General features: G+C 36.6%; 1 protein-coding gene and 1 long non-coding RNA gene across 2 annotated transcripts in view; both read left to right on the forward strand.

Annotated features, from left to right (window-relative positions):
* LOC140150325 (uncharacterized) overlaps positions 1 to 26,807 on the forward strand; it is a 444,264-nt gene that overhangs the window by 322,680 nt on the left and 94,777 nt on the right. The window lies entirely within an intron of this gene.
* LOC140168356 (KAT8 regulatory NSL complex subunit 1-like) overlaps positions 11,205 to 26,807 on the forward strand; it is a 31,136-nt gene continuing 15,533 nt past the window's right edge. The window contains 5 exon segments of the mRNA XM_072191730.1: positions 11,205 to 13,440; positions 13,443 to 13,494; positions 23,573 to 24,318; positions 24,321 to 24,428; positions 25,673 to 25,751. Coding sequence (XP_072047831.1) covers positions 12,057 to 13,440; positions 13,443 to 13,494; positions 23,573 to 24,318; positions 24,321 to 24,428; positions 25,673 to 25,751 — 2,369 coding nt within the window. The 5' untranslated portion in view covers positions 11,205 to 12,056.

Raw genomic sequence — 26,807 nt, forward strand, 5'->3', positions numbered from 1 at the left:
TATAACATTTTCAAACAAATATAGATTAGCATTTCTTTGCCATAAAATGTTAGCTTTTACTGTCAGATATATCCCCTTTTATTTTTGAGCCGAACAACTATATGGCAAAGCAAAGAAAATTGGAATTTACTACCAGCGCACATGTCGCCAATACGTACCACTCCTTCGGTCATGTTATAGTACGATCTTTTGTTGTGTATATTACCGCCCGCGCACGCCGTGCACTGCACGTACTGTGTGTTATGAACATCGTGTATGCGTTCGACTAATAATTCCATCGTAATAATAAAGCGCCGAATCCGGCGTTTTATTCAAAATCTCGGATTTTGACAAAACTACAGCACCCAGAGTCTTGATTTTTGCAGGCTATATTGGTTTAATAAAGTACAATTTAATCGTGTAAAAATATGAATTAAAAAAATTCAGTGAGGGCGTCCTCCTCAGCAAATGTTATAATATGGCTTTAATAGAATGCATGACAATAGAGGATGGTCAGTGGCGTTCTGAGTGTATATAGATCTAAGGGACCGTTCACAAACACTTGTAAGTGGGGGCCTGATGCAAAAAAAATTCATCGTGAAAATTTTTCGGGGACCCCCCTTTACAGACCTCAACAATTTCAGCCCCCCCTTTTTGACATGAAAATTATGGGTTAACCCCATAGAAAAGCAATCTTAATTTTTCCAGGAAAATTTGTGGTCATTTTTTCAGGCCCCCCCCTTAGGAGGGTCAACAAATTTCAGGGCCCCCCTTTTTGCATCGGACCCCCTAACAAGTGTTTGTGAACGGTCCCTATAATATAGTGTATTTTGTATTATAATAGGCCTACCATGAGTGGTATCATAAAATAGGAAATTATTAAGGGCTCGGATAACGACGTTTCCACGTATTTTAATTTTTTGTGGGACCTGAGAGCACATCAGACATATCGAATTGCATTTTGAATACGAGGAATGTCCTTCTGATATCAAATAAGTTTTGATTTTTAAAATTCGCAATATAATAGGCCTGCACATTTAATGACAAATGATTAATTGATATTTTTGAAATTTAACAGTCCTCTAAGTAGGCCTAAATTGTATAGAATTGATGACATGCACTTAAAGTGTATGTCGCTGGGATGAAAAGCCGACGATCAATCGTATTTTAGACTTCTCCGTAGTCTACTTGCCCATTTTGCATAGGCCTACTCTGGCTATTACATTTTAATAAGCATAAAACTCTGATTTGTATTAATGGATGGGCTGGAATGAGCGTTTTGAGCGTTTCAACAGTATTTTTTGTGGGACATGAGAGCACATCAGACATATCGAATTGCATTCTGAATACGAAGAATGTCTTTCTGATATCAAATAATTTTAATTTTTTGAAATTCACGATATATAATACAAATTTATGACAAATTATTAAAATTTGATATTTTTCACATTTTTGATATATAACAGTCCTCGAAGTAAATTTTATAAATCTAATGGTATATTCTTAAAGTGTATAGCTGGGAGGAAAAGCCGACGATCAATTAAAAATTTTGACCTTTCATATTGAAGATATGGATTTTTTCCCCAAAAGACCTAATTTTTTTTTTTTTTTTTTTTTAAAAAAATCCATATCTTCAATACGAAAGGTCAACATTTTCAATTAATCGTCGGCTTTTCATCCCACCTACATATACTTTAAGTATAAATCATCAGATTTATAAAGTTTACTTCGAGTGCTGTTAAATATCAAAAATATCAATTTTTAATCATTTGCCATAAATGTGTATTACATTGCGAATTTCACAAAATCAAAATTATTTGATATCAGAAGGACATTCTACGTATTCAGAATGCAATTCGATATGTCTGATGTGCTCTAACGTCCCACAATAAATACTGTCCAAACGTTAGGCCTATCTTCAATATCATATGGTCGAAAGGTCAAAATTTTCAATTGATCGTCGGCTTTTCATCCGAACTACATAGGCCTACACTTTAAGTACAATAGTACATATTATCATTACATTTATAAAGTTTACTTCGATGACTGTTAAATTTTTAAAATATCAAATTTTAATAATTTGCCATAAAATTTATATTGAAACGGAGAGCCAAAATGCGATTTCAGATTTTTGGCCTGTTTTTAAGCTTACCTCCTGTGTGTTTGTCCATTGCAGAAATACGAAAATTTAGCTCTTGTCAAATTCATATTTAGCGAAAAGTCACGATGCTCACGTTTTCGTGGTAGTTTTGATAGTTATTATACATTTAAAATGATTGCATGGCTCTGCACAAGGTATATTTTGTAAATATTTGGATTTGTTTACCTGCCGATCGTCTGTTGTCGCCGTGGGTTGAAAATACGGCAGAGAAAATTTGTCATAAAGTGCGTGCGAAATTGGCCTCAAATTTCACTATTTCCGCTAGTATTGTACTGAGATCTTATAATATTGTGTAAATAATTTTGTCAGGAAAACAATAAGGTATTACATACCGTCTATGAGTATATATTCAGGACAAAATTCAGGCTTTTCTTGTGTTGTTTACCCGGTTGTTTACAGAATTTTGGATTTGCCATTTTGAAAGTTCCCGGCCATCAGTCGTAAACAAGTTTTCCTAAAATTGTAAATTTCCTTAAAACGACTTTTGTTGATCAAACTTTGGATTATTTAAGATGTAATTGTTTAAGGATGTAGAATTTTAAGATATTTTGAGTATTTTTATGTTTTACATGGAAAAAAAGGGGGTCATAGGTTTGATTCCTGATTTAAAAACACTAGCAGTTCTAGTTATTAAATTTCGTCATGTTCAAAATCTTTTCGAAAGTGAGCGCCTGACGCGGAGTGACTGCGCGATATTCATAGTAACGGAGCTTACGCTTTGAACGCAGCCGCCAAAAGGTTCCATGAACGCGTTCAGGAGAGTATAAAAGGCCGTGCACGACGCAAATTAATCAGATTGCTTGGTGGACAATAGTCCACCCAAACCTTCACTCAGTTTGAAGGTAAGCACTGCCAACCAAAGCAAATACGCCCTACTCTGGAGCTCAGATTGAGCTAGGGGCAGCTTGGCTACCACAATAGTGGCACTGGCAACACCAGGGTGGTTATGCACTCCGGTGATTTGGCCTAGCGCCTGTGCCTAATTTGGGGCAAGTGACTTGCCACACACATGCACAAGTCCAATGGAAATTATGCACTGTATTTTGTGTGCATTCATTGTTGCATAGCAAGTTCGTATTTGGTGTACAGGCATGGATACTCTGCAGTATAGGCCTACTAGGCCTTGGCCTAGCCTACGACTATGTCATGTGATGAGAGATTCTGTTGATTAAATTGTATTTTTATGCTTCTCGATTATTCAAGCAGATAGTATATGTACTTTTCGGCAGCATTTATTGGTAATTTATTTGGATTTAAAAGAGAGAAATAAGGAAATATCGTCATGATCATCAACAGAGATTGTGTATTTACCAGTGTTTACTTGTATTTATGAATTGTGATGTGATAAGACAAATATGAAAGCAAAATAACAATACATGATATAACAAAAGAAGCAAATATAAAACAGAATTGTCAAGTCTCATTTTACCTGTTACTTCTCCTTTCATGCATCACTGATTCCACATATCTTGGGGAGAATTCTAGTCTTACGCACACGCTACCACTTGTATGTTTAGAAGGCTAGTCTTCTCCATCAGTCGTTTACAAAAGTATTAGGGGCAAGCTCGGTCCCGTTACAACTGGTGTCTGGCGGTAGGATAATTCAAAATTTGAACAGATTTTGGCTCACGATTTATTATGGCAGCGACTGAAGATAGTGTTGATACTTCTCCAACCGATACCAGCTCAGAAATATTAGCTGGTGATGAATTTAATGTTCATGAAAGTGATGAGTCAGTGAGAAGTAGGCCTAAACTTTCTAGCAATGACACTCAGCCTGGAGTAAAAATAAAGCCTCAAACTTACGATGGGACCACTTCCTGGTCAGACTATTCGATACAATTCGAAATTGTTGCTGATTGGAATAAATGGAATGATTATACCAAAGCCATTTGTTTAGCAACTAGTCTAAGAGGTGTTGCTCAAAGTGTACTGGGATATTTGGATCCGACTGAACGGCATGATTACCACTCACTTGTGGCCTGTTTGAACCTGAGGTTTGGAACCGAAAATCAGGAAGAGCTATTCTGGGTGAAGCTCAATAACAGAGTAAGGCACCCAGACGAGTCATTACCTGACCTAGCTCACAACATCAGGAAGTTAGTCAAACTAGCTTTACCAACAATACCAAGTCCTTTCTCACAGGAGATATCAAAGAAATACTTTATAAGTGCTATCAGAGAAAGCGAGTTGCGGTTAAATATCCTGCGTGCAAAACCTGCTACTTTTGATGATGCAATCAAGTTTGCAGTGGAAACAGAAGCTGTTTACAAAGCTGAAAAGTACAGGCATCAATATGATACATTTGGAGATAGTGCAGATGGAATTGCTGAATTTGTAGATGTGAAAGAGAAGACTGGGAGATCATCCAGAAAGAACCGGAAGTCTCCCTCATCACAAATGCGAGCCAGGAGAAGGTTAGCTTTCTTGAAGATCCAGAAAGAATTAACCAGGCCGCATGCTCCCTTAATTGGGAAAGACTGTGCTGATACATCCTGCCAAATGGCATGCTCAAGCAGTTCAAAGAAGAAAGGGAGGACTCGGAAGTCTCCATCATCTAGAAGGCGAGCCAGGAGACGATTAGCTGTAAGGAGACAGTTAACTGGTGGTCAGGACACTCCCTTGATAAATGGGAAGACTGCCAACTAGCAGGTACCCCGAGTGATAATCAGACGGTATTAGTTGACCGTATAGGCGTAGGTGAATGGAATTCATCTGGTCAATACGCCGACACTCTGAGAAAGTTGTCATCTCAGATGAGTCTTTGGAAGAGGTCAGCTATGCTACTTGATGACGGTCATGATGGTACAGGTACACGATCAGGCCTATGCACCAACTCATTAAAACCAGGAGACTTGCCATAGCAGAAGGATAGTCTGCGGGAAGAATGGCATGTTATCATGGCTCATCATGCAGGATCATGACATAAGGAGAGTGATAATGTCTGATTGTAAATATAATTGTATAAATAGCTTTACGAGGAAGATTCAAGGAGACGAAAGCTATCGTGATTATGGGATAATGATATGCGGAAAAGCCCTCGCCGTATAGTCATTGATCCTTGTGGTGTATAAAGTCCGGTAAAGGGCTCACCGACGTCTTGCACTGCATACTGATAACTCCTTGCCGCTAAAATATGAAATTACTGTTTTATGAAGTTGAAGTCAGGTATAGGCCTTGCCGACATCATCATCATATAAACGTGTTTTATAGCGGATTGTCTACTCTCCATGTAGACCCTGTATATAAAATTGTGTTCATTTGAAATTGTTATTATGTAATCATAATAACTCGGCTCTGAGCAGCCTACAATAAAAAGAACTTCATGAATGAAATTTTATTTCAGCCAAAACGTGATTAGAAGTTTGATATGACTTTACTGACTGCAGCGGTATTGACATGCCAACCTTTTGATCAAGTTTTGTCTCTGTGAAATTCTTGTTCTTTTTAAAAGAGCAATAATCTGGATTTCTTAATTGAGATAAAGTGAAAGACACCTCACTTTATTTCGACACAACTAGTCTTACAATCATTTGGAATGATGGATATGCATGGAGACATCACCATGAAAAATATGAACAGTGTTGACTGTCGGGCACTCATGTTGTTTTACATGAGATTTCATGGCCTTAATTCTGAATTGAATGTCAGATATTGCAGATTACGAAGACAGATGAAGAAAAACAAAATGGAGACGGAGATAGCTACAGTTAAATAACAGACATCGACTTGAAGCCTACAATAATGGTTGCTTCATTGAACCATTCGATCTGTACGTGCTATCTACTGAAGATAGCGATAAGTTTCGTCGTATACGGCATGTGCTCTTAAGAAGATTAACAAATGAAAATCAACTAGATCTCATCATCTGTTTTCTTACTGATACTGTTGAGGCATCACCACGGGCCGGTTATGCAGATCTTATGATTTTGGAACTCTGGTTGGTGCGACGGTGACTCACTGATTGCAGTCATGATGTTTTCAGAGCAATGTCAGACTATGTAGGCCCATCGGCAACAGAAAATCAAGTTTCGCTCTTGGGTGGATTGCCAACTGAGAAAGTCTACATGGACTTAATAGAACTCAGGTGCAAGAATGAATGGCAAAAGTGATATTTGACCAGCCAATGGTTATTCTTTACCAGGTCAAATGTTTTATTGGATGATGTATGGTTTCTTTACACCTTGCATAATTGATGTAAGGGCGGCGCAGTCAACATTTCCTCTCATGATCGACGGTGAACCAATCTGGCAGTTCTCATGAGAGTTGCGAAAGAGGTATGATAATGTAGATTCTCAGATGTTGAAGATATCGAACTGAAGACAAGGTCCATCAGAAGAAAAAACGCTGAGGAATATAGAACTTTTATAATATCTGAACTTAAATATTGATCTTTAATTGATGGCAAAAATGTAAAATGTTAAACTGATGTTTTGTGTAACTTGATGCAGAGACAGACTTCTGTTCACTTTAGCTCGAAAGTCAAGATTAAAACTGGTATTGTTCATTTGAAAATGAAATTGATGGAAATGTGCACCAAGGTGAATTAAATGGTTCTTGTAAATTAATGTTATTGGTGAAGAAGAGTAGGCCTATGCATAAAAACCAGATGCTTAAATAATTTATGCTAGAGATACTGTGAAAGATTTGTATAAAACTTCTAAACATAACAATAATTTGCACGTGAAATAGAGTTGTATGAAATTGCTTTTATAATGTATGTAGTCGTAAATTGGCCAAATAGCCAATTAACTTTGAAAAACTTTTTTGAGGTCACGAGGTCACGACAATGTTATTGTCAGCCTGTCACCAAACAATGGTTGAGTGAATTTACCTAGTAATTAAGTATGTTACTGCTAAAGTTTTGTCAAGGAAATGCTCTGATTTTTGATTGTAATTAAGTTAAATAATTATACATGTTACATTTCGGGACGAAATAGTCTCGAAGAGGGGTAGTGAAACGGAGAGCCAAAATGCGATTTCAGATTTTTGGCCTGTTTTTAAGCTTACCTCCTGTGTGTTTGTCCATTGCAGAAATACGAAAATTTAGCTCTTGTCAAATTCATATTTAGAGAAAAGTCACGATGCTCACGTTTTCGTGGTAGTTTTTGATAGTTATTATAAAATAAAAATGATTGCATGGCTCTGCACAAGGTATATTTTTGTAAATATTTGGATTTGTTTACCTGCCGATCGTCTGTTGTCGCCGTGGGTTGAAAATACGGCAGAGAAAATTTGTCATAAAGTGCGTGCGAAATTGGCCTCAAATTTCACTATTTCCGCTAGTATTGTACTGAGATCTTATAATATTGTGTAAATAATTTTGTCAGGAAAACAATAAGGTATTACATACCGTCTATGAGTATATATTCAGGACAAAATTCAGGCTTTTCTTGTGTTGTTTACCCGGTTGTTTACAGAATTTTGGATTTGCCATTTTGAAAGTTCCCGGCCATCAGTCGTAAACAAGTTTTCCTAAAATTGTAAATTTCCTTAAAACGACTTTTGTTGATCAAACTTTGGATTATTTAAGATGTAATTGTTTAAGGATGTAGAATTTTAAGATATTTTGAGTATTTTTATGTTTTACAAAGAAAAAAAGGGGGTCATAGGTTTGATTCCTGATTTAAAAACACTAGCAGTTCTAGTTATTAAATTTCGTCATGTTCAAAATCTTTTCGAAAGTGAGCGCCTGACGCGGAGTGACTGCGCGATATTCATAGTAACGGAGCTTACGCTTTGAACGCAGCCGCCAAAAGGTTCCATGAACGCGTTCAGGAGAGTATAAAAGGCCGTGCACGACGCAAATTAATCAGATTGCTTGGTGGACAATAGTCCACCCAAACCTTCACTCAGTTTGAAGGTAAGCACTGCCAACCAAAGCAAATACGCCCTACTCTGGAGCTCAGATTGAGCTAGGGGCAGCTTGGCTACCACAATAGTGGCACTGGCAACACCAGGGGGTTATGCACTCCGGTGATTTGGCCTAGCGCCTGTGCCTAATTTGGGGCAAGTGACTTGCCACACACATGCACAAGTCCAATGGAAATTATGCACTGTATTTTGTGTGCATTCATTGTTGCATAGCAAGTTCGTATTTGGTGTACAGGCATGGATACTCTGCAGTATAGGCCTACTAGGCCTTGGCCTAGCCTACGACTATGTCATGTGATGAGAGATTCTGTTGATTAAATTGTATTTTTATGCTTCTCGATTATTCAAGCAGATAGTATATGTACTTTTCGGCAGCATTTATTGGTAATTTATTTGGATTTAAAAGAGAGAAATAAGGAAATATCGTCATGATCATCAACAGAGATTGTGTATTTACCAGTGTTTACTTGTATTTATGAATTGTGATGTGATAAGACAAATATGAAAGCAAAATAACAATACATGATATAACAAAAGAAGCAAATATAAAACAGAATTGTCAAGTCTCATTTTTACCTGTTACTTCTCCTTTCATGCATCACTGATTCCACATATCTTGGGGAGAATTCTAGTCTTTCGCAAACGCTACCACTTGTATGTTTAGAAGGCTAGTCTTCTCCATCAGTCGTTTACAAAAGTATTAGGGGCAAGCTCGGTCCCGTTACAATATTATATCGCGAACTTCAAAAAATCTAAATTATTTGATATCATAAGGACTGATTCCTCGTATTCAGATCAGAATGCACTGATGTGCTCTCGGGTCCGACAAAAAATACTGTGCAAACGTTGCTATCTGTGCCCTTCATTTATTTGTGTGTTTTATTATTATAAAAAGTCTTTCTGGCTTGGGGTGTCCACCTTGGCCTATATGCCGGTTTAGTTGCTAAAACGCGTTACAATGTTCTTTCCCAGTCATATGCATGGCGAAAAAAAACTTGTTACAGGACCAATCCAGATTTTGCGTTTTGGGGAGATTTTTTTAAAAACCTTTTTGCAAAAATCATTTTTAATAAAAGAAAAAAACACGATTTTTTTCTCATAGGCCTATAATATATCATGTTTAACCAAGCTTAAATACATGTAGGCCTACATGAAACATGTTTCACCTCTGGCCACATACAGAAAAACTAAAGCGGTTACCGCACCATAGCTGAACCATGATGCTTCGGCAGTAGGCCTATCGTGGAATATCACTGTCACCCGGGGGCTCATACCTTCAGTGGACCCAAAATAGAATATTGACCTGGATCTTATGAGCAGTGTCATCCCCGGTGTGGAATTTTTTATTATTATTATATATTCCTTTACTTCTTTCATTTGACACCGCTCAGGGGGTCATACTTTTTGGGATTTCGAGATATGGAATATTGACACGGGTCTTATGAGGAGTGTGACCCCCGGTAGGGAAATACTTTTAATGTTTCCTTTACTGAAATTTCTCTTTCATTTCACCACTCAGGGTCATACCTTCTTGGCATTTCGAGATATATAAAAGGACCCAAAATAGGAATATTGACCCGGGTCTAAGTTGTGAACCCCATTAGGGAAATAATTTTAATGCATTCTTTCCTACATGTTTCTCTTTTCTTTGACACCACTCAGGGGGTCATACCTTCTTGACATTTCGAGATATGAAAAGGACCCAAAATATGTAGGCCTATATTGACCCAGGTCTTCTGGGGAGTGTTACCCCCGGTGGCGAAATTATTTTCATTAGGCCTATTAGCTCCTATTCTTCACCTCATTCCCTTTCATTTGACACCATTCGGGGGGGGGGGGGGTCGTGACCTTCTTGGCATTTCGAGATATGAAAAGGACCTAGGGTCTATATGAATATTGACCTGGGTTTCATGATGAGTGTCACCCCCGGGAGCTCCCGAGTGGGAAAATATTTGTATTAGGCCGTATAAAATTAATGTTTTGGTTCTCGTCCAGAGGATTTTCATGAATTGATGAGGGAGGGAGGTGTTTTTGTTTTTGTTTTTTTTCTTTTCAATGTAAAATTAGCATTGTCAGTAGTTTTCGGTCTTCTCCAACAGTGCTCGAGGAAACGATGAGGCCCTTTTTTTTCTTCAAATGTGAGATTCTGAGGTATAAACCCCTAGAGTACCACAAAAAGACTTGGAAGTGATGCTTGTTCTCTAATAAACTTATTTATATGTATGAAGATTTCATAAATCATTCCAAAGTCTTAAAAATTGAAAAATCTAAAAAATCAAAAAAAATCTGACAAATCCCAGAAATTGAGGAGGGAGGGGACGAGAACCAAAATATTAATTTTACACGGCCTTATGTACTTTACTTTTTTCTCTTTCATAATTTTTTATGACACCATTCTGGAGACTTTGGAGATAGGCCTATGTTCATTTATGACCAAAAGGTTGCTGAGTAAGGAAATAAGGAAGGAAGTAACAAAGAGTAATATAGGCTGAGACCATTTCATGGTTCAGCAAAAACCAAAAAACCAAAAAACAAAAACAAAAACAAAAAACACCTCCCTCCTCATATTATTATTATTATTATTATTATTATTATTATTATTATTATTATTATTATTATTATTATTATTATTATTATTATTATTATTATTATTATTATTATTATTATTATCATTATTAGGCCTATTATTATTATCATCATCATTATTATTATTAATATCATTTATTATTATTTTTATTACTATTTATTTTTATTATTATTAGGGGCTATTGTTGTAGTTGCTATTGCTGTGTTGTTGTTGTTGTTGTTATTTTAGTTCATATTGATTAAAACTATATCTCTAGGTAAAATGTTATGAGTTTGTTGTCTTTGTGGGGCCCAGCCGCCACAGCTTCTCGCCTTCTCTCCAGGCCTTCTCTCTGTGGGCCCAGCAAATAAGACCTTTGCGGCCCGGCGGGCCCTTTAATGCCTAATTGCTGCTGGTATGTTCTTTACAATTGTTACTCCCTCTGACAGAAGCGTCGTGAAGGAGTCATTTTCAATATTCAGAATACGAAAAACGGGAAAATCCCTGGTGCAGTAGCATAAGGAGTAACACTATTGAAAGTAATGGCATAAACTAGCCAATCGCTAAATACTCCTTAGAGGGGGTATCGCAATTGACGCAATGGTTTATGCAAATGAGCTATTTTTTTTGTTTGCGCGATGTGTGTGCGGTGTGTGGTGTGTGTGTGTTTCGGTCGGCCTGCATACTGTGTATATTGTGTATAGCGGATTGATCAATGTTGAAGGATCGCCATTTTACGCTGGACCATTACGGCCCTTTTTGACGACATGAATCAGCCCAAAATGGAATAAAATGTACTCTGATGGTCCTAAAGCAACATGAGGAATATATTTATCGCGATTCCGTATCATCAAAGGATATATACTACCTAGAAAAAGGAGAATTTTGACGTAAAATGAAATGGGTGGTACCAGACCAGACGTGTAGCAAAACTAACGTGGAGGCAGGTCACGTGCTTGTGAATCGCATTAATTGCGGTTTCGTGAAGCTATATCGTGACCGAGACGTTTTGGAATCTCTCTGCAGCCATCGGCAGTGGATTATTCCGTAATTTATCGCATTTATATGAAGTGATCAACATTGAATGTCAGCTAGATGTTGCAATAAGTGTATGGAAAATAAGGAAAAATAGTTATAATATTTAGATTACGCAGGAAGTTGGATTGCTGTCACGTGGTGCATAGTGGTTGTATTATTTTCATGAATAGTTTGGCTCCGGTGACACACACATGTTATGATCCGCGGGAACTCCGGCTGCACCCAAGGCGGACATCACTAGGGTCCCACTTCCATTTGTTTACATTCTGCAAGATCACCTCATGCTCAGTGTAAAATAATTGCAGTATTGGTCAACATTACTGTAGCACAGAAAACAACAATATAAACAATAACAATAGACTAAACTGATTTCTTTGTGATTGTATGGCATACATTTGTCAATACATGTAGCAGTAGATCCATGCCTCAATTTTATGTATGCTTTCCTTTGGCAGGCTATGTTGCATGGCAGCTATGGCGCCGGCTCTAACTGACGCCACTGCCCATTCGAGCAGTTTCAAGCTGCCCGCTTCACCAGCAAACCCAGGCCAGGCTCCTCATTCAGGAGTCCAGCCTTTGCCACAAGATCCCAGTAGCCCAGGTCTGCCGAACGGGCGTACAGACATTCATTGTCAAACGGCCCAAATACAGACTCTGAAGGATACGTCTGGTGTTCAGTTTGTTAGGACTGCAAGTTCAGACTCGAGGATAAACAACAATCACTTGGTGAAAACCAGAATTACCAATTCTGTTAGTTTGACTTCCAACAACAGGCCGAAACATTTGTGCAACGGCAATAACAGAACAAATAATAATCAACCATCGGTTTTGCAAATAAACGGCCACCCAAAAACCAAACGGGTTGGCCCTGGTCCGCCACAGGCGGTGCCACGGAAAGAACTCCCGGCTCTCCGACTTATTAACGGAGTCTCAACGGGTTTGCAACAGAAGGGTATTTTAAATATGAATCAGCCGCATAATACAACTGCACATGGTAGTAGCAGCAGTGGTAGTAATTCAGCAGAACATCAATCGTCTAACTCTAACACAATGCCTCCACAGACATCTTCAGCTCCACAGCCAATTTCTCAAACATCAACCACAAGTGGAGAACTTGGACAGCAACACAGAGGATCAGAATCACTTCCTAGTCCACCATCAATGCCAGATAGTCCACAAAGTAATGTGTCACTGTCAACATCTCAAAACAGACTTGATTTTCCAAGCTCGAGTAGCAGCAGCTGTGGACAATCGTCAAATTGTGATAACAATGGAAATAACACTTCTGAGACCATGTCTATTGAATTTACTGAGGAGCAATCGGAAAGTATGGCAAAACAGCAGACAAGATTGGAACAGAGAGCCAGATGGCTTGCGAGCAGGTTACGTCGACTGCAGTCACAAGAAACAAAGAACCACATTCAAAGGCAGCTTGGTGGCATTGTAGGTCTTCATCATGCAAAGTGGGAAGTCCTTCGCAAACAGCAGCACCCACAAACTCAGTCTAATCAAGATCCATGTCAACAGTGTAGACAAAGATGGTCAGGTGATGCATCTGTTGATGCGCCTAAGTCGGACTCTTCCACAACTGCTGTGTGTACAGTATGTAACAATCCACAAGTGGAGAATCCCACTACTGTATTCCAAAGATTAACCAGAACTCAAGACCGCATTTTTGCACAGAGAATCTTGCGGGGTGAAGACAAAGACCTCTTCAAAGATGTAAAAACAGTGTCTAGGAAGCTTACACCGACATTGGTACATGGAGAGACTGGTATGGACTCTGATGCAACTGATGAAAGCTCTGGTGGTGAAAGTTATGACGAGGAGATGATGCTGTGTCTTATGACAACCGAATGCCTCAAAGGGTTCCATTGTAAGTATTCATTTGGTCTCAACATCTAAAATTTTTGTTTATTTGTAAAATTTTAATTTAAACTTTGTACACCCCTGATAAATTTTGTGACTAATTTTGCATTTTTCTCAAAAAATAACTACACATTGGTAACAAAAGTTATAGGGGCAAGGAATCCAATTACTTCACTGAAATTTCAGTGATTTCAAGACAAGAAGTGGTTCATATGTTAAGAATTAATAATGAGGTACGGTACATTGAACTACATTCTAGGCTAGCGGGACCTCTTTTCTTAATCTTATCAGAACGTAGGCCTACCGCTTGTCTTGAGTCACTGAAATTCCAGTGTAGTAATGGATTCTTTGCCCTATAACTTTTGTTACTAGTGTGGTATTATTTTTTGAGAAAAATGCAAAATTAGTCACAAATTTATCAAGGGGTGTAAGCATCACCTTAACATTGTTTGTTGTTTTGTTCAAACTAGTGAGTTTTTAATTTTATATTATGGTCATTTTTAATTTGTGTTCAGTAATCCCGATATTTTTACACAGTGATATTTAATTATTTATAAGTGTGTAAAACACATGTCTTTATCTTGAAGGTGAATGACTTATTGAGGTGTTGTTGTGTACCAATTATTACCAGGAAGCTGTGTTTGGGTTAATTAATATCATACATAGTTGCTGCTATGTATTTATTCTGTATTATTCAGCCTTGTATTCATGGCCGGGGAATCCTTATTAAGGTTAGCCGAGAGTTTTTCATGCGCTTGATTTCAGAGGGGCGTAAGTTCATAACAGAAACAGCCATGCAGAAAATGAACAAGCGTACTGGGACGTGGGCCTACTTTACAATAGAATATTGAGCCACGGTCAAGACATGAAACTTGGCTTAGCTCGTGCCCGGAGCTCGTGAGTCGGGGCGGGCGGGGGTGTCATGAGGGGCGGCATGCCGGGTCGGATGCCGAGGGAGGGGCACAAGCCGTTTTCGGCAATTTTCATAAGGATTTTATAAATTTTAAATATAACATCAACAACAGTATCAAAAAGCAATTATTTGCAAATCGAATTTGGGAAGAATATTCAAAAAGACAGACTTAGCAGGCCTACAAATTTCTGAATTATATAAAGTGAAAAACAATCAATCACGATTCACTGCAGTCAGCGAATCAATCAAATAAAACTAAAAAGAAAGGAGCAAGAAAGAATAAAGAAATAGTGAAAAAGAAAAAAAGAAAGAGAGAGAGAGAAAGAAAAGAACGACAAAGAAAGGAAGAAAGAGAGAAAGAAATTAAAAAAAAATGAAAAAAGAAAAAGAGAAAGAAAAGAGGAAAGAAAGAAAGTAAAAATGAGAAAAGAGAAAAAAAAGGAAAGAAAATTCAGCCACACGGGACTCGAACCCACAAAAATTGTTCATAACAGATTCCCAGTCCAACGCCCTATCCACTTGACCATACATCAGCTTACGAAATTTCTTGTTCTCGAAGCGGATATGTAACTATTGATGCAATTACTTAATGATTACAATCGCGTCCGCACAATGGCTCTTAGAATAAACACGCATGTCGGCGCTGAAATTTTGAACGAAGTGATGGAGGAAAAACCTCGTTTTTTGCAATACTAGCTTCAATTTGGAGTGAAAATCAAATGGGATAGCAATTGGCAGAATGTTGAGAAATAATGTAGGTATTCAGATGTCTAAATTAACGCCCCGGTATCAAGATATCGATAATTTCACAAAACAGTTTTTTCTCAGACAAGATTCTCGAAAATGTTCCCCAAAAACGGGCTTTTTAAATTTAATCGGTACTGTATTTGGTTCTTCCCCATGGCAACATTATTTCTTTAATCGATTTGTAGTACACTACAAAACAGGCGAAAACAAGCACTCGGCGTGGTTTTATACGGAGCGAACATTTGAAAAAAACTGCATGGAACGTGTTTTTGATCTTGTGAACATTGTGTGTAAAAATGATTTAAACGAAGGATTTTCAAACGGATTCTAAATTTTTTTTTAAACACACAAAAATAATGTAAAGATACATCCATGCACCAACATTTGACTCACTGCGATATTTGATTGCTGAGAAAACGCGGTTTTAGAGAACAACTTTATACGTCTTTTATCGTTTTTATCGTTTCTTCGTGTAACCTTAATGACCTTTAAATTAGACATGTGTGATGATGTGTTATGTAATTTCAGTGATAACTTGATCTAAAATTTTATTGATTATTGATCACCCATTTCAGAGAGAAATATTATTGATTGAGTAAACTTTGTACAATAAAAAAGCTTGGTACAGAAAGCACTTAGAAAACTGGGAGGGAATACATTATGTCACAGATCTCTGTGCCTCCTTTGGTAGGCTGGAGAGAAGAAAAGATGAGTTTTAATTATTTTATGGCAAACAAATTAATTGATTAACAGTTGAGTCCCTGGTTGAGTTGACAAGAACAAGTTGTTCCTAAATCATGATGTGAATTTTGATGGCCAAGGTAGTTGACCCTTGGAGCCAGGAGATTCCTGATGCAAGCCATCCATAATATTTCACAATGCCAAATTGTGCTCAGTCTCCTCCTGGCAGGTGGCTAAATTTAGACATGAAATAAATTCAGTATGTTCTTCCTTGGTTGCACTTGCAGAGATGTTTCATTGTTTGGGTTGGGACTATTAGTAAATACTATAAAATTCAAATATATGTCCCGATTGTCCCCACATATTTGGAAAAGTGTGGAAGAAGAGAAAAAAAAAAAATTGACAGCATCTTTGACTTTGAGGAAAAAAAGTCAGTGAGGCACTTGTTTATTTTCATGAAATACATAAAAAAGTTAGACTTGTAACTCTTTAGTTCTAAAACAAAACATTTGAAAGTGCTTCATGTTGACTAAATATAACCAGTTTGTTTTACAGCATTTAACATTTTCCTAAAATAATTATTAAAAACTTAATTGAAAAATTGAACAAAAAAAATTCTGAACCAATTCCAAGAAGTGATGAAGAAGGGGGATTTGAAGCAAATTATTATTTTTTATGTGGCAGTTTATGATGCAGTGTTTTGTGAAGAATAATACCGGTACTTTAAACATTTTAATTGTCCTTCATATAAATTTGGTGCTAAAAAAGGGAGGCAGCCTGACTAAAAATATGGCGAAGGGAAAAGGAGGTTCCCCCATAAAAGAGGTTTCCCCATAATTTCACAAAATAGCTTGCCCAAAAAAATACAAAAAGTACATTTTTTTTGGCTTCAGGTGGTACTACACATGCCCTGATAAATTTTGTGAGTAATTTTGCATTTTCTCAAAAAATAACTACACATTGGCAGGCCTCGAAATAAGCCAGAATTTCTGAGGGCCATTTGGGCCCTTGATCTAAAATGTTTGAGGGCCCTCACAAAGTTTTGTGGGCCCAAATTTGGGCCATTGGTTTTAATCTATGAACCCCACAAAAAAGTGAGAAAAATTGCCACAAATTTTGCGGGCCATTTGGGCCCGCTGGATGTGTCTTTTGCGGGCCCTCGCTGATTTTCGGGGGCCGAGGGCCCTTGGGCCCTCTTTATTTAGAGCCCTGCACATTGGTAACAAAAGTTATATATTTAGGGGCAAGGAATTACTTCGCTGAAATTTCAGTGATTCAAGACAAGTGGTTCGAGATATTGTTAAGAAATGAGGTACATTCTAGTGGTACCTCTTTTCTTGTCATAAATAATGTACGGTACCGAGTAGGCGTAAAATAAATTTAAAATGATAGTTTGCATGTCATTTCTTTCAAAGAAATTGACATATTTAAAACAATATTCGCAACATTCGATTTAGTGAAGGTAAGGCTAAAAATTCCACCCAAAAATATGAGTTTTTTACAACTCAAGTGGGACTACTTTTTTAAGCTTCTGGTGCCAAATATCGGAGACTTTGATGTGTATTCACTGTTTTGAAAGCTTAAAAATGCACCTTGTTAACTAGCAAATCCTCGTTAAGTCCCACCCCCCATTTTCGGTCATTTTTCACCCAAAAAAAGGGTGGGATTATACTCGCGTCAGTACGGTAATTGGATTCCTTGCCCCTTTAAACTTGTGTTACCAGTGTGTTATTATTTTTTGAGAAAAAATGCAAAAATAGTCCCAAATTTATCAAGGGGTGTAGTACCAATTTAATAATGGATACCGGTAATGAATATTGAGCCATGATATATTGGAGGTTCTAGTAAAATAATATTATAAATGTACATTGTAGCATACCTGTGTTTGTTTTAGAATGCAATTTTACTTATAAATGCAATTTCACTGGCTGCAATTATGTAAATTTATCGATGATGCTTGTTATTTCTAAGGGGCTCTGAAAAATGATTTCCATGGCAGCAGATTGAGAATAACCTGAACTTACATTGTCCTTGCTAGTATAAGTGTGGATTACACATGCTGTGCAAATAATAATACTAACCATTGGAAAGTTATTGAACTGTATTGATTAGTGTACATCTATTTATATTGTGACCAGTGGATGGGTGGTGATGATGAGTCTCAGATATGTAATCCAGGCTTATAACATCTTGTAAGCTTCAAGTGTTTTGGAAATTGTTGGCTTTAGCAGGCCATGCATTTTTAGGCGCGCGAGTGCGATCGCGCGCATAGAGCCCACCTTAAATCACTTTACCGAAAAGCGATTTATAAGCGCACCTTGTCACCTGAAGGAGTTTCCAAAGTTGCAGCCTTCAAATTCAGCCTTCAAATTCATCCCCGTAATATTCTTCACATGCATAAAATATGTAACGAAAATAGTACTGATGACCGTGTTCCTATAACGTAATTAAAAAAGTCAAATGTACTGTCAGGTCGTAGTTCACAAGCAGGTCAACAATGAAAAGGTTAATTTGCGATTCGCTGATAACCGCGGTGTTTCCATGCCGTAGGTTTCCAAGTCTAGTGAAAACTGAAGCTCCATTGCGCATGGTACCAACACACATGATTGGCACTTGTTCGCGGCAAATTTTGACGACTTTCTAGTGAATTTGAAAGTGGCGATTTCGAACTGATTTTTCGGAAACTACTCTCCAAATATCTAACTAACAGAGTTTAACGGTGAGTTAAATTGTGCACACGGTGAATAAATGTAGTTTTTGTACATAAAATGTTTGGTTAGATGAGATTGGAGGGTGCCTTGTAAAAAGTGAGTGAAGTGGCACTTTGTGTAGTACTTAATTTGGCGACTTTTGCAATTGGTGAATATAGTAAACATGTTTTACTGGCGTGGTTTGCATAGTAATTGTTGGGGGAGGGGCTATGGGGTTTATGATTATGTATGAAATAATAAATAATTTTATGTATTTAAGCAGTGTATTTATGTTTTATTTAGGCCCTTGGTTTTTTTTTTTTACTTTTTTCTTTCCTTTTTTCCTTTTCTTTCTCCCTTCCCTTTTTTCTCCTTTTCTTTTTTTTTTTTTTCTTTTTCTTTCTTACTCCCTTCCCTGTCTTTCTGTACATTGTAGTCCCACATTCAACACCAATGCTTCTTATCTGAATATCAAGTGCAATAATTCAAATAGCCCACCTAAACTTCTTACCGAGTGCAAATGATAGCACACCTAAAATCCTCACCGAGTGCAATTAACAGCACACCTGTAGCTCGCCTGACTATTTCCAGGAGTGCGATTTGTAGCACACCTGCTGTTTTTCAAAATTCATGCCCTGCTTTAGTATGTAAAAGTACCATACTGACGCGAGTATAGTCCCACCCCGTTTTTGGGTGAACATTTGTCAAAATTGGGGGTGGGACTATACTAATTTCAAAAAAAAAAAATTAATTTTTTAAAAGGTTTTTTTTTTTTTTCGGTTTTGTAGTGTCCCTAGACCTAGACCTAAATGCTAGGATCATTCATGGTTGACCTAAAAAAAAAAAAATTCAAGATATTTTGTATTTTTAATATGAAAATTGATAATTTGTATTCATCAATGATTTCAATTCAAAATGCATTGAATTTGAATGCATTTTGAAATCATTAATAGATTATGACATGAATACCAAGTATCAATTTTCGGTGGATCCTTCATGTAATTATTTCGTGTAATCTAATCCTAACTCTAAGCCTAATCATAACTCTAATCCTAACCCTAATCCTAACCCTAAACTAACCCTAACCCTAATTTCGTGTAAAATTACATGAAGGAATAACCCAATTTTCATATTAAAAATACAAAATATCTTGAAATTTTTTTTTTTTTTTTTTTTTTTTAGGTCAACCATGAATGATCCTAGCATTTAGGTCTAGGTCCTGGGACACTCCAAAGCCGAAAAATAAATAACTTACCAAAAAAAAATTTTTTTTTTTTTTTTTTTTTTTTTAATTTCTGAAATTTTTCGAAAATTTGGGGGTGGGACTTTACTCGAAGGTGGGACTATACTCGCGTCAGTACGGTAATATAATTATACCTAGGTTAATGTTGTGTGAACTGCAAACTCTTCTAATCAGCACTGCACTGGTTTTCAGGAGAGCTAAAATGATCTGTATTGATATATTTGAATGTACATGTATAACAAGCAGCATGCAGAGCATGCCTTAGATCTATGTTGATCATGTTGGAACTTGGAAGAAGAGCCACACTGACATGAACCAGTCCAGGAAGTTGAAGAAATATGTGGCAAAAAGAAGAGGTCAATTTTTGTTTTTGGGTGGCAAATTTGGCAAAAATATACATGCTTTCTTCTCGGGGTTTATCAATGACTTTTGGTATATATATATATCAATGACCCCTTAGTCCAATTTGGGATAATCTAATTGAGAGCATGTGTGCCATTAACGCTTGTGTATCAATACTACCATTGAGTGTACCAACATGTATGAATAGTCTATGACTATCGATACTTTCAACAATTGATAAACGGGTCTAATTGAGGGATACACCCCTGCCCAATTTTGTGCCTATTTTTGCATTTTCTCACAAATTATAGCGCATTGGTGACAAGTAAGATATGTACATTATAGGGGCAAGGACTACAACTACATGTATTGCACTGGAAAAAAATTTTCAGCGCAGACAACAGTTTTGGAGTTACAGTCAAAATGAGGGAAAACCAATATTTGATCAATAAATCAATAACTACTTGCCTTGAGTTGCTGAATTTTCAGTGCAGTAGTTGTATTCCTTGCCCCTATATTAAGGCCAAATAAAATAAAAAACATGTTTCACGTAAAAAAAAAAAAAAAAAAGGAGGAAGAGGGGGCTTTTTATTTTTTATTTTTTATCGCAAAATCAGTGTAAATACCCATAATTAGAGCTGTTTCAGCGCATACAATAATGCCTGGAAAAAGGATGAGGCCTCTTTTTATTTGTTGTTCTGAGAGATAGGCCCCCTCTAACTATCACAAAACCTTATAAAACTGTTTCTTGTATATTAGCAAGGCTATAGAAAGCATCTCTACTTTCTAGACATATTTTTTGAAAAGTTATAACTGAATTTCAAAAAATAAAAATAAAATTGAAGAAACCTCAAAAAAGGAAGCGGGAGGGGACGTGAAACATGTTTATTTTTTTATTTGGCCTAATATACATCTTGTCACCAATGCGCTATAATTTTGTGTGAAAAATGCAAAAATAGGGACAAAATTTGGCAGGGGTGTAGTACCCCCTTAAGGTAGTACCACCTTAATGAAATGAATATGGTACAAATGTAGCTCTTAAATTGAGATTGTTAGATTCAAGCTCTTAAAACATGATCAACCAGGGCCTGTGGTTGGTCCCCGGACCCCCACCACGATGCAAAAAGGGGGAAAATCTTGTTCTTCATGTGTGATCGACAAAGATTTTGTGTTTTTGGAGTACTTGTAAGTTGTAACACTTCATTGGGGGAGCTATACTTTCTCCTTGAAATGATTTTAATGATAAGCCAATATTGCAATTTCTGATTTCAAAAACAGCTATCATTATCATGATTACATTGCATGGATTGTTTGTATGCATTCATTCAAAAGTTGATCAAATGTGTTGTACAATCTGTAGATGTACAAAAAGTACATGGTATTCCATGATGTGTACAATCATTCCAGGGTCTATGGTACAATGTAGAACTTTGCTGATAGAAATTTGACACTGAAATGTGTTTTATTGAGCTTGTTGATGCGTTTGTGTTAAATATCTTGTGTCACTCATTCAATTGGTCGAGAATTTGACCTTATCTACTTAACCTGTTAATGTGTGGGTGATGGGTAGTTGATATTTTTTTGTTGTGAGATTTTATGATGTATAATTATTTTCACTGAAAGTACATTACAATTACATTGAAGTTTATAGTATTACTTGGCAAAAGCTTTGCAAAAGCTTTGGCTGTTTGACAATACAATGTACACTGGTACCGCACAGTAGTTTTCTTCAGGATTATATTTATTTTAAATTTTCCAGAATTGCTTTGCTGAACAATTGAATAATTTGATGTGGAAAGCAAAATACTTCAAATAAATAAATCATTTTTATAATTTGATCTTCTATCACCAAGCCTTGAAATAAGCAAACTGGAACCAGGAGCAATTTGTTTTTGAACGTTGCTCCTGGTTCACTGGGATTTTACAAGAACCAGGAGCAATTTCTAAAGAAACAGGAGCAAATTTTGAAATAGTAAATCCTTTTCTGCATATACATTGTACAATACAGCATACAGCACTATTGCATCAAGGGCAAAATTAGAACCAGGAGCAATTTCTTTCAGAAAATTGCTCCTGGTTCATGTTAATTTAACAAGGACCAGGAGCAATTGATGGCTTTACGAGAGCAAATTTGCTCCCCGCGCCCACTTATTTCAAGGCTTGTCTATCACATGTCCGCCGTAGGAAGGGGAAAAATGGTGCTCCTGCAAAAACAGGATTTCCACATGGTTTCCATTGACGATCGTCACTATCTCATGGTAGCCTGCATGTTTATAACAGTTTATAACAAATCTTGTGTACTGTAACTACTGTGTTAGTGGCATTGATTTGTGGCAGATTTTTCTTTTTATGATGGATTCTTGTGTATACCTAGGGCTGCTAAGAATACGCAATTGCGTTATTTGCGCCGCAATTTGCGTATTTTGGCTCCAATTGCGTTTTTTGACATTTTTGAAAAAATCTTTAAAAAAATTTTTTTTTTTTTTTTTTTTTTGCGATTTTAAATTTTTTTTTTTTCAGCGGATTTGGAGAGTCCCTGGACTAACATCAAGTGCTACCATCATTTAAAAAAAACTTTAAAAAAATAAATAAAAATTGGAAAAAGATACAAAAAAATTACAAGTTTGTATCCAAATGGGACCAATTTGTAACTTGTGTTCACTTCAAAATCTATCTAAGATATAGACTTGTGTACAAAACCAATGCATTTTTATATCTTCAATAGACTATGCAGTGAACACAAGTTACAAATCGTCCCATTTGGATACAAACTTGTAATTTTTTATAATTTTTTTCCAATTTTTTAAAATCAACCACAAATGATTGCAGTACTTCACTCTAGGTCAAGGGACTCTCTAAATCCATAAAATATTTTTTTTTTTTAAACGCAATTTTTTTATTTTTTGCTTTTTCTTTTTTTCTTTCTTTTTTTTTTTTTTTCAATTTTTTTTAATGATGGTAGCACTTGATGGGACTCTCCAAATCCATGAAAAAAAAATTAAAATCGCAAAAAAAAAAAAAAAAATTTTTTTTTTTTTTTTTTTTTTAAGATTTTTGCTTTTTGGCGGAAATCGCGGATTTTTGCGCTTTTTGGAAAATCAGGGTGCGTTTTTGGCCTCCAAAATCGCGTTTTCTTGGCAGGCCTATGTATACCGTACTCAAAATCGAACATAGGAACTCCACAGAAACCAAATAAACGCTTGATGAATTCTAAAAATTAAAGTGCAGTTTCCATGCTTTCTGAAATAAGTTCACATTTTGTATAGTGTGTTGATCAGATATAAAAATCGTGGACCTGGATGTTTCCCATTTTCTGAGTTTCAAATGTTGGCAGGTATACCATAATACATTTAAAGATCTCAAGTGAGTTTGTATTGTATCATCATAACATTAAATTTTATGTATGGTACAACTATTATGTATTTCACTGTCATGTATTTTAATCACTCTCTGTATTAACTCATTTCAGACACAAACGAGCAATTTGGAAATGGGCAACCGACCGAGCTGCAATTGCAAGCAAGTGGACATGGCTGCAAGCTCAAGTGTCCGACTTGGAATACAGAATCCGCCAGCAAAGCGACATCTACAGGCAAATTCGTGCCGCCAAAGGTGTTGTGACTTTGGGAGAACCAATGTCTCCAGAAGAATTGCTGAGTATGAGGACGTTTCTGGCCTCGTCAAGGACAAACAGAAAGCTATCGCCCATTGAGGCTAAGATAGCACGATTAGAAGGCCGAGGTGGAGATCACACATCCCCATCTAATCTCTCCACACTTCTTACTAATGTAGACAGGCAGAGTGCAAGGCTGAAAAGATCCTTGCAAAACTGTATCACACCTATCGGGCAAGTTCCGCCACCAACCAATGGTGGAACAAAACTGCATGCGCCAAAGCCTATGAATGGTCTGGTCGACAACAAAGCAACTGGCTGTGTGGGTGGAAACCCACTCTTCAGCTCCAACAATCCCAGTACATCAACAACTCCCGATACGGACAACAAACGCATCAAGATTGATGCTGGGGGTAATAACATAACCAGTCCCACACCCGTACCGCCGGAAGAATTATATTGTGCAAGAACTAGACCAGTAAAGTACTACAGAAAGAGAAAGCTGATTAGGACACTTGGGATACATCAGTCATCTCGAAAGCACAGAAACTTTTATCGGCACGATCGCGGGTGCTGTCGGCCAAACAATCCATGTGTGTTGTGCGGGGTAAATTTAACCATTTGCAGAAGATGGACATGGATGTTATGTCATACACCGAGAGAGTGGCCCATGTGGACGAATCATTTCATCCTGTGCTCTCATTACCTCAAGGTTAGTTACATGTAGTATGTTTGTTGATTTTGTGTTTTGGTGTGTTTGTTTCCTCCATACAGGGGTATTGATTGAGCTGTACATACATTGTAACATGCTTTGTGCAGGCCTTTGGTTGGATACAATGTAGATTGATCTGGAATAGTGCAATATAAAACACCACATTGGATATTTACTGAGAAATGACATTAAAACCACCCAGTCTTAAATTATACTAGAAAATGATAACGCTGTCAGAAATTATTGTATGGTATAAATGTGCTGTACAATGTACATGCGCGTTTACATCATTTATATCATATCATCTTTAGTTGAAGCAGTATTTCCAATGTCAGGTAAGCCTATCAAGATGAATTGGGTAATCCAACCTTTATAATTAGTGAGGCACTTAATGGTGCCAGAGCATTTTCTAGTGCTCAGTGTGTGTACGTACATGTACACTGAATTTCATGGTGGAATGATTTGCAATATAGATTTAATCATTACATTATAAAAACCAAGTACCTTGTGCTTTTCCCTGTGTGTGTAAGTACTGTTTTAGTACCCCCAGGTGCTTATGGATGGTGTTAACCCTGGAATTATGAAAACTTTTGGCATTCATTACAACTTAATTATTGGTCTAGACTAAAAGTGTATAAAATAAATTATACATAATTATTTAGAGTGGCAAACACAGCAAAAATAGTCAGTTTTTTGGAGAAAATTACAAAACATGATTTTGACCAAAAATTTTGTAAACAAAAGAAAATTGTTCAATAAAATTGTTTTTCTTATTGATATGCAAAAAAAATTTTGACCAACTGAGAAATAATCATCAAAACAAACAAAACCTAAAATTCGAAGAAAATAAAAACCCAAAAACAACAGAATTTGTTGAAAGTTTCTACAATCTACATTTTGGCTAAGAAGGTTGAATAATGAATATGGTACATCTATTTAGTGGAAATGTAATGTAAATATGGGTAGTTTTAATTAAATCAACTTGCATTATTCCAATTTCTAATATTACAATTTTTGCTCACAAACCATGAATTGAATAATGATGTTGATTGTACATGCACCTGGTTTGGAACGTGATATGGGTCATTATTGCTAAATGAGGGCTGCCCATCCAGGTGCATATCATAATAACAAACCGAACAATGGCCGATTTGTAATGAAGAGACACACTTATTTTTAAAATAGTATTCATACGTGAATCTGGATCTACATAATTATGTTTTTATTTGCGTTATTTTTTACAGACATTCCTCTATCAGTACACTTTGAGTCTCTCTTAAAGAGTGGCGAATGGCAGCGGAAACCTAAACAAAGAACACCTAAGTGAGTACTTGTACATTATACTGAAAATATTAATTTCTTGCTCCTGAGAATATGAACGCATTGCGTAATGCCGTAAGTTTAGTGGGATGACACGATAGCTTGATCGTGTGTTGTAGGCGTTGTACACTTGATGCAACTGTCATTGCGAGACGATTGAGCTCTCAGGATTGAGAAACTATTATTTTATCTATATACAAAAGCTGTGTTCATGTATGGATACAAAATTGTATGTATCAACAGGTTTAATTTAGATTGTCACCTGAACAATTCCAAGTTCAAAATTCAGAATTGCTCAAATTTAGTTTAAACTCTTACCAAAATGTTCCTCTAGTGCGAGGATCAGAAAATAGGCAATTGTAGAACTTGGGCCACAAAAAAACCCTGTGTTTTTGTTTTACAATCCCGACCGACCCAGATTTTGTATTTTTACTTTACTTATTGCTATAATCAGCCATTTTGGACCAATATTTATTGATTTTGACCGAAAATTTTTGGAAAAAATTCGGAACATAAATGTACACTAAATATACTTGGATAAAATAATCAAATTTGTGCCAAATTTTCCAACTTCTCGTGATATTTTGGGGATCATTATATAGCGTTGGGATCATTATAGCGTTGGCTGTAGCCTGTATTGCGGAGTGAATGCTACTCAATTTTGATCACTTTGCTACACAATTTTAGAAATGTGTAGCAATTTTGCCATAGGCGTAGGACAAAAAAAAAATTGTTTGTTTGTCCACGTCCGACCGACCGTGTACTCTGGTCCCGACCGCTTTTTTTTTTTTTTTTTTTTTAATTTGCGTTGAATGTGCTAGTAAAACAGTGGTTAATATAAATTTAAAGAAAGAAAATGTAAAGAAAATGAACAGTATGTATAACATGCAGAACCATCTCAAGTGTTAAACCAGTAAAGTGCTGTGTGTTTTGACTTATTTACCAGTCTTCAAATTGTCAGTTTCAAGTGCAATATCTGTATTAAAAATTCGACCTACCGACCCAACTGTTTCATAAGCCTCTATGGACAAACAAACCTTTTTTTTTGGCCTTATACAG

This window comes from Amphiura filiformis, chromosome 1 (genome assembly GCF_039555335.1).
Source record: "Amphiura filiformis chromosome 1, Afil_fr2py, whole genome shotgun sequence".
NCBI lineage: Eukaryota > Metazoa > Echinodermata > Ophiuroidea > Amphilepidida > Amphiuridae > Amphiura > Amphiura filiformis.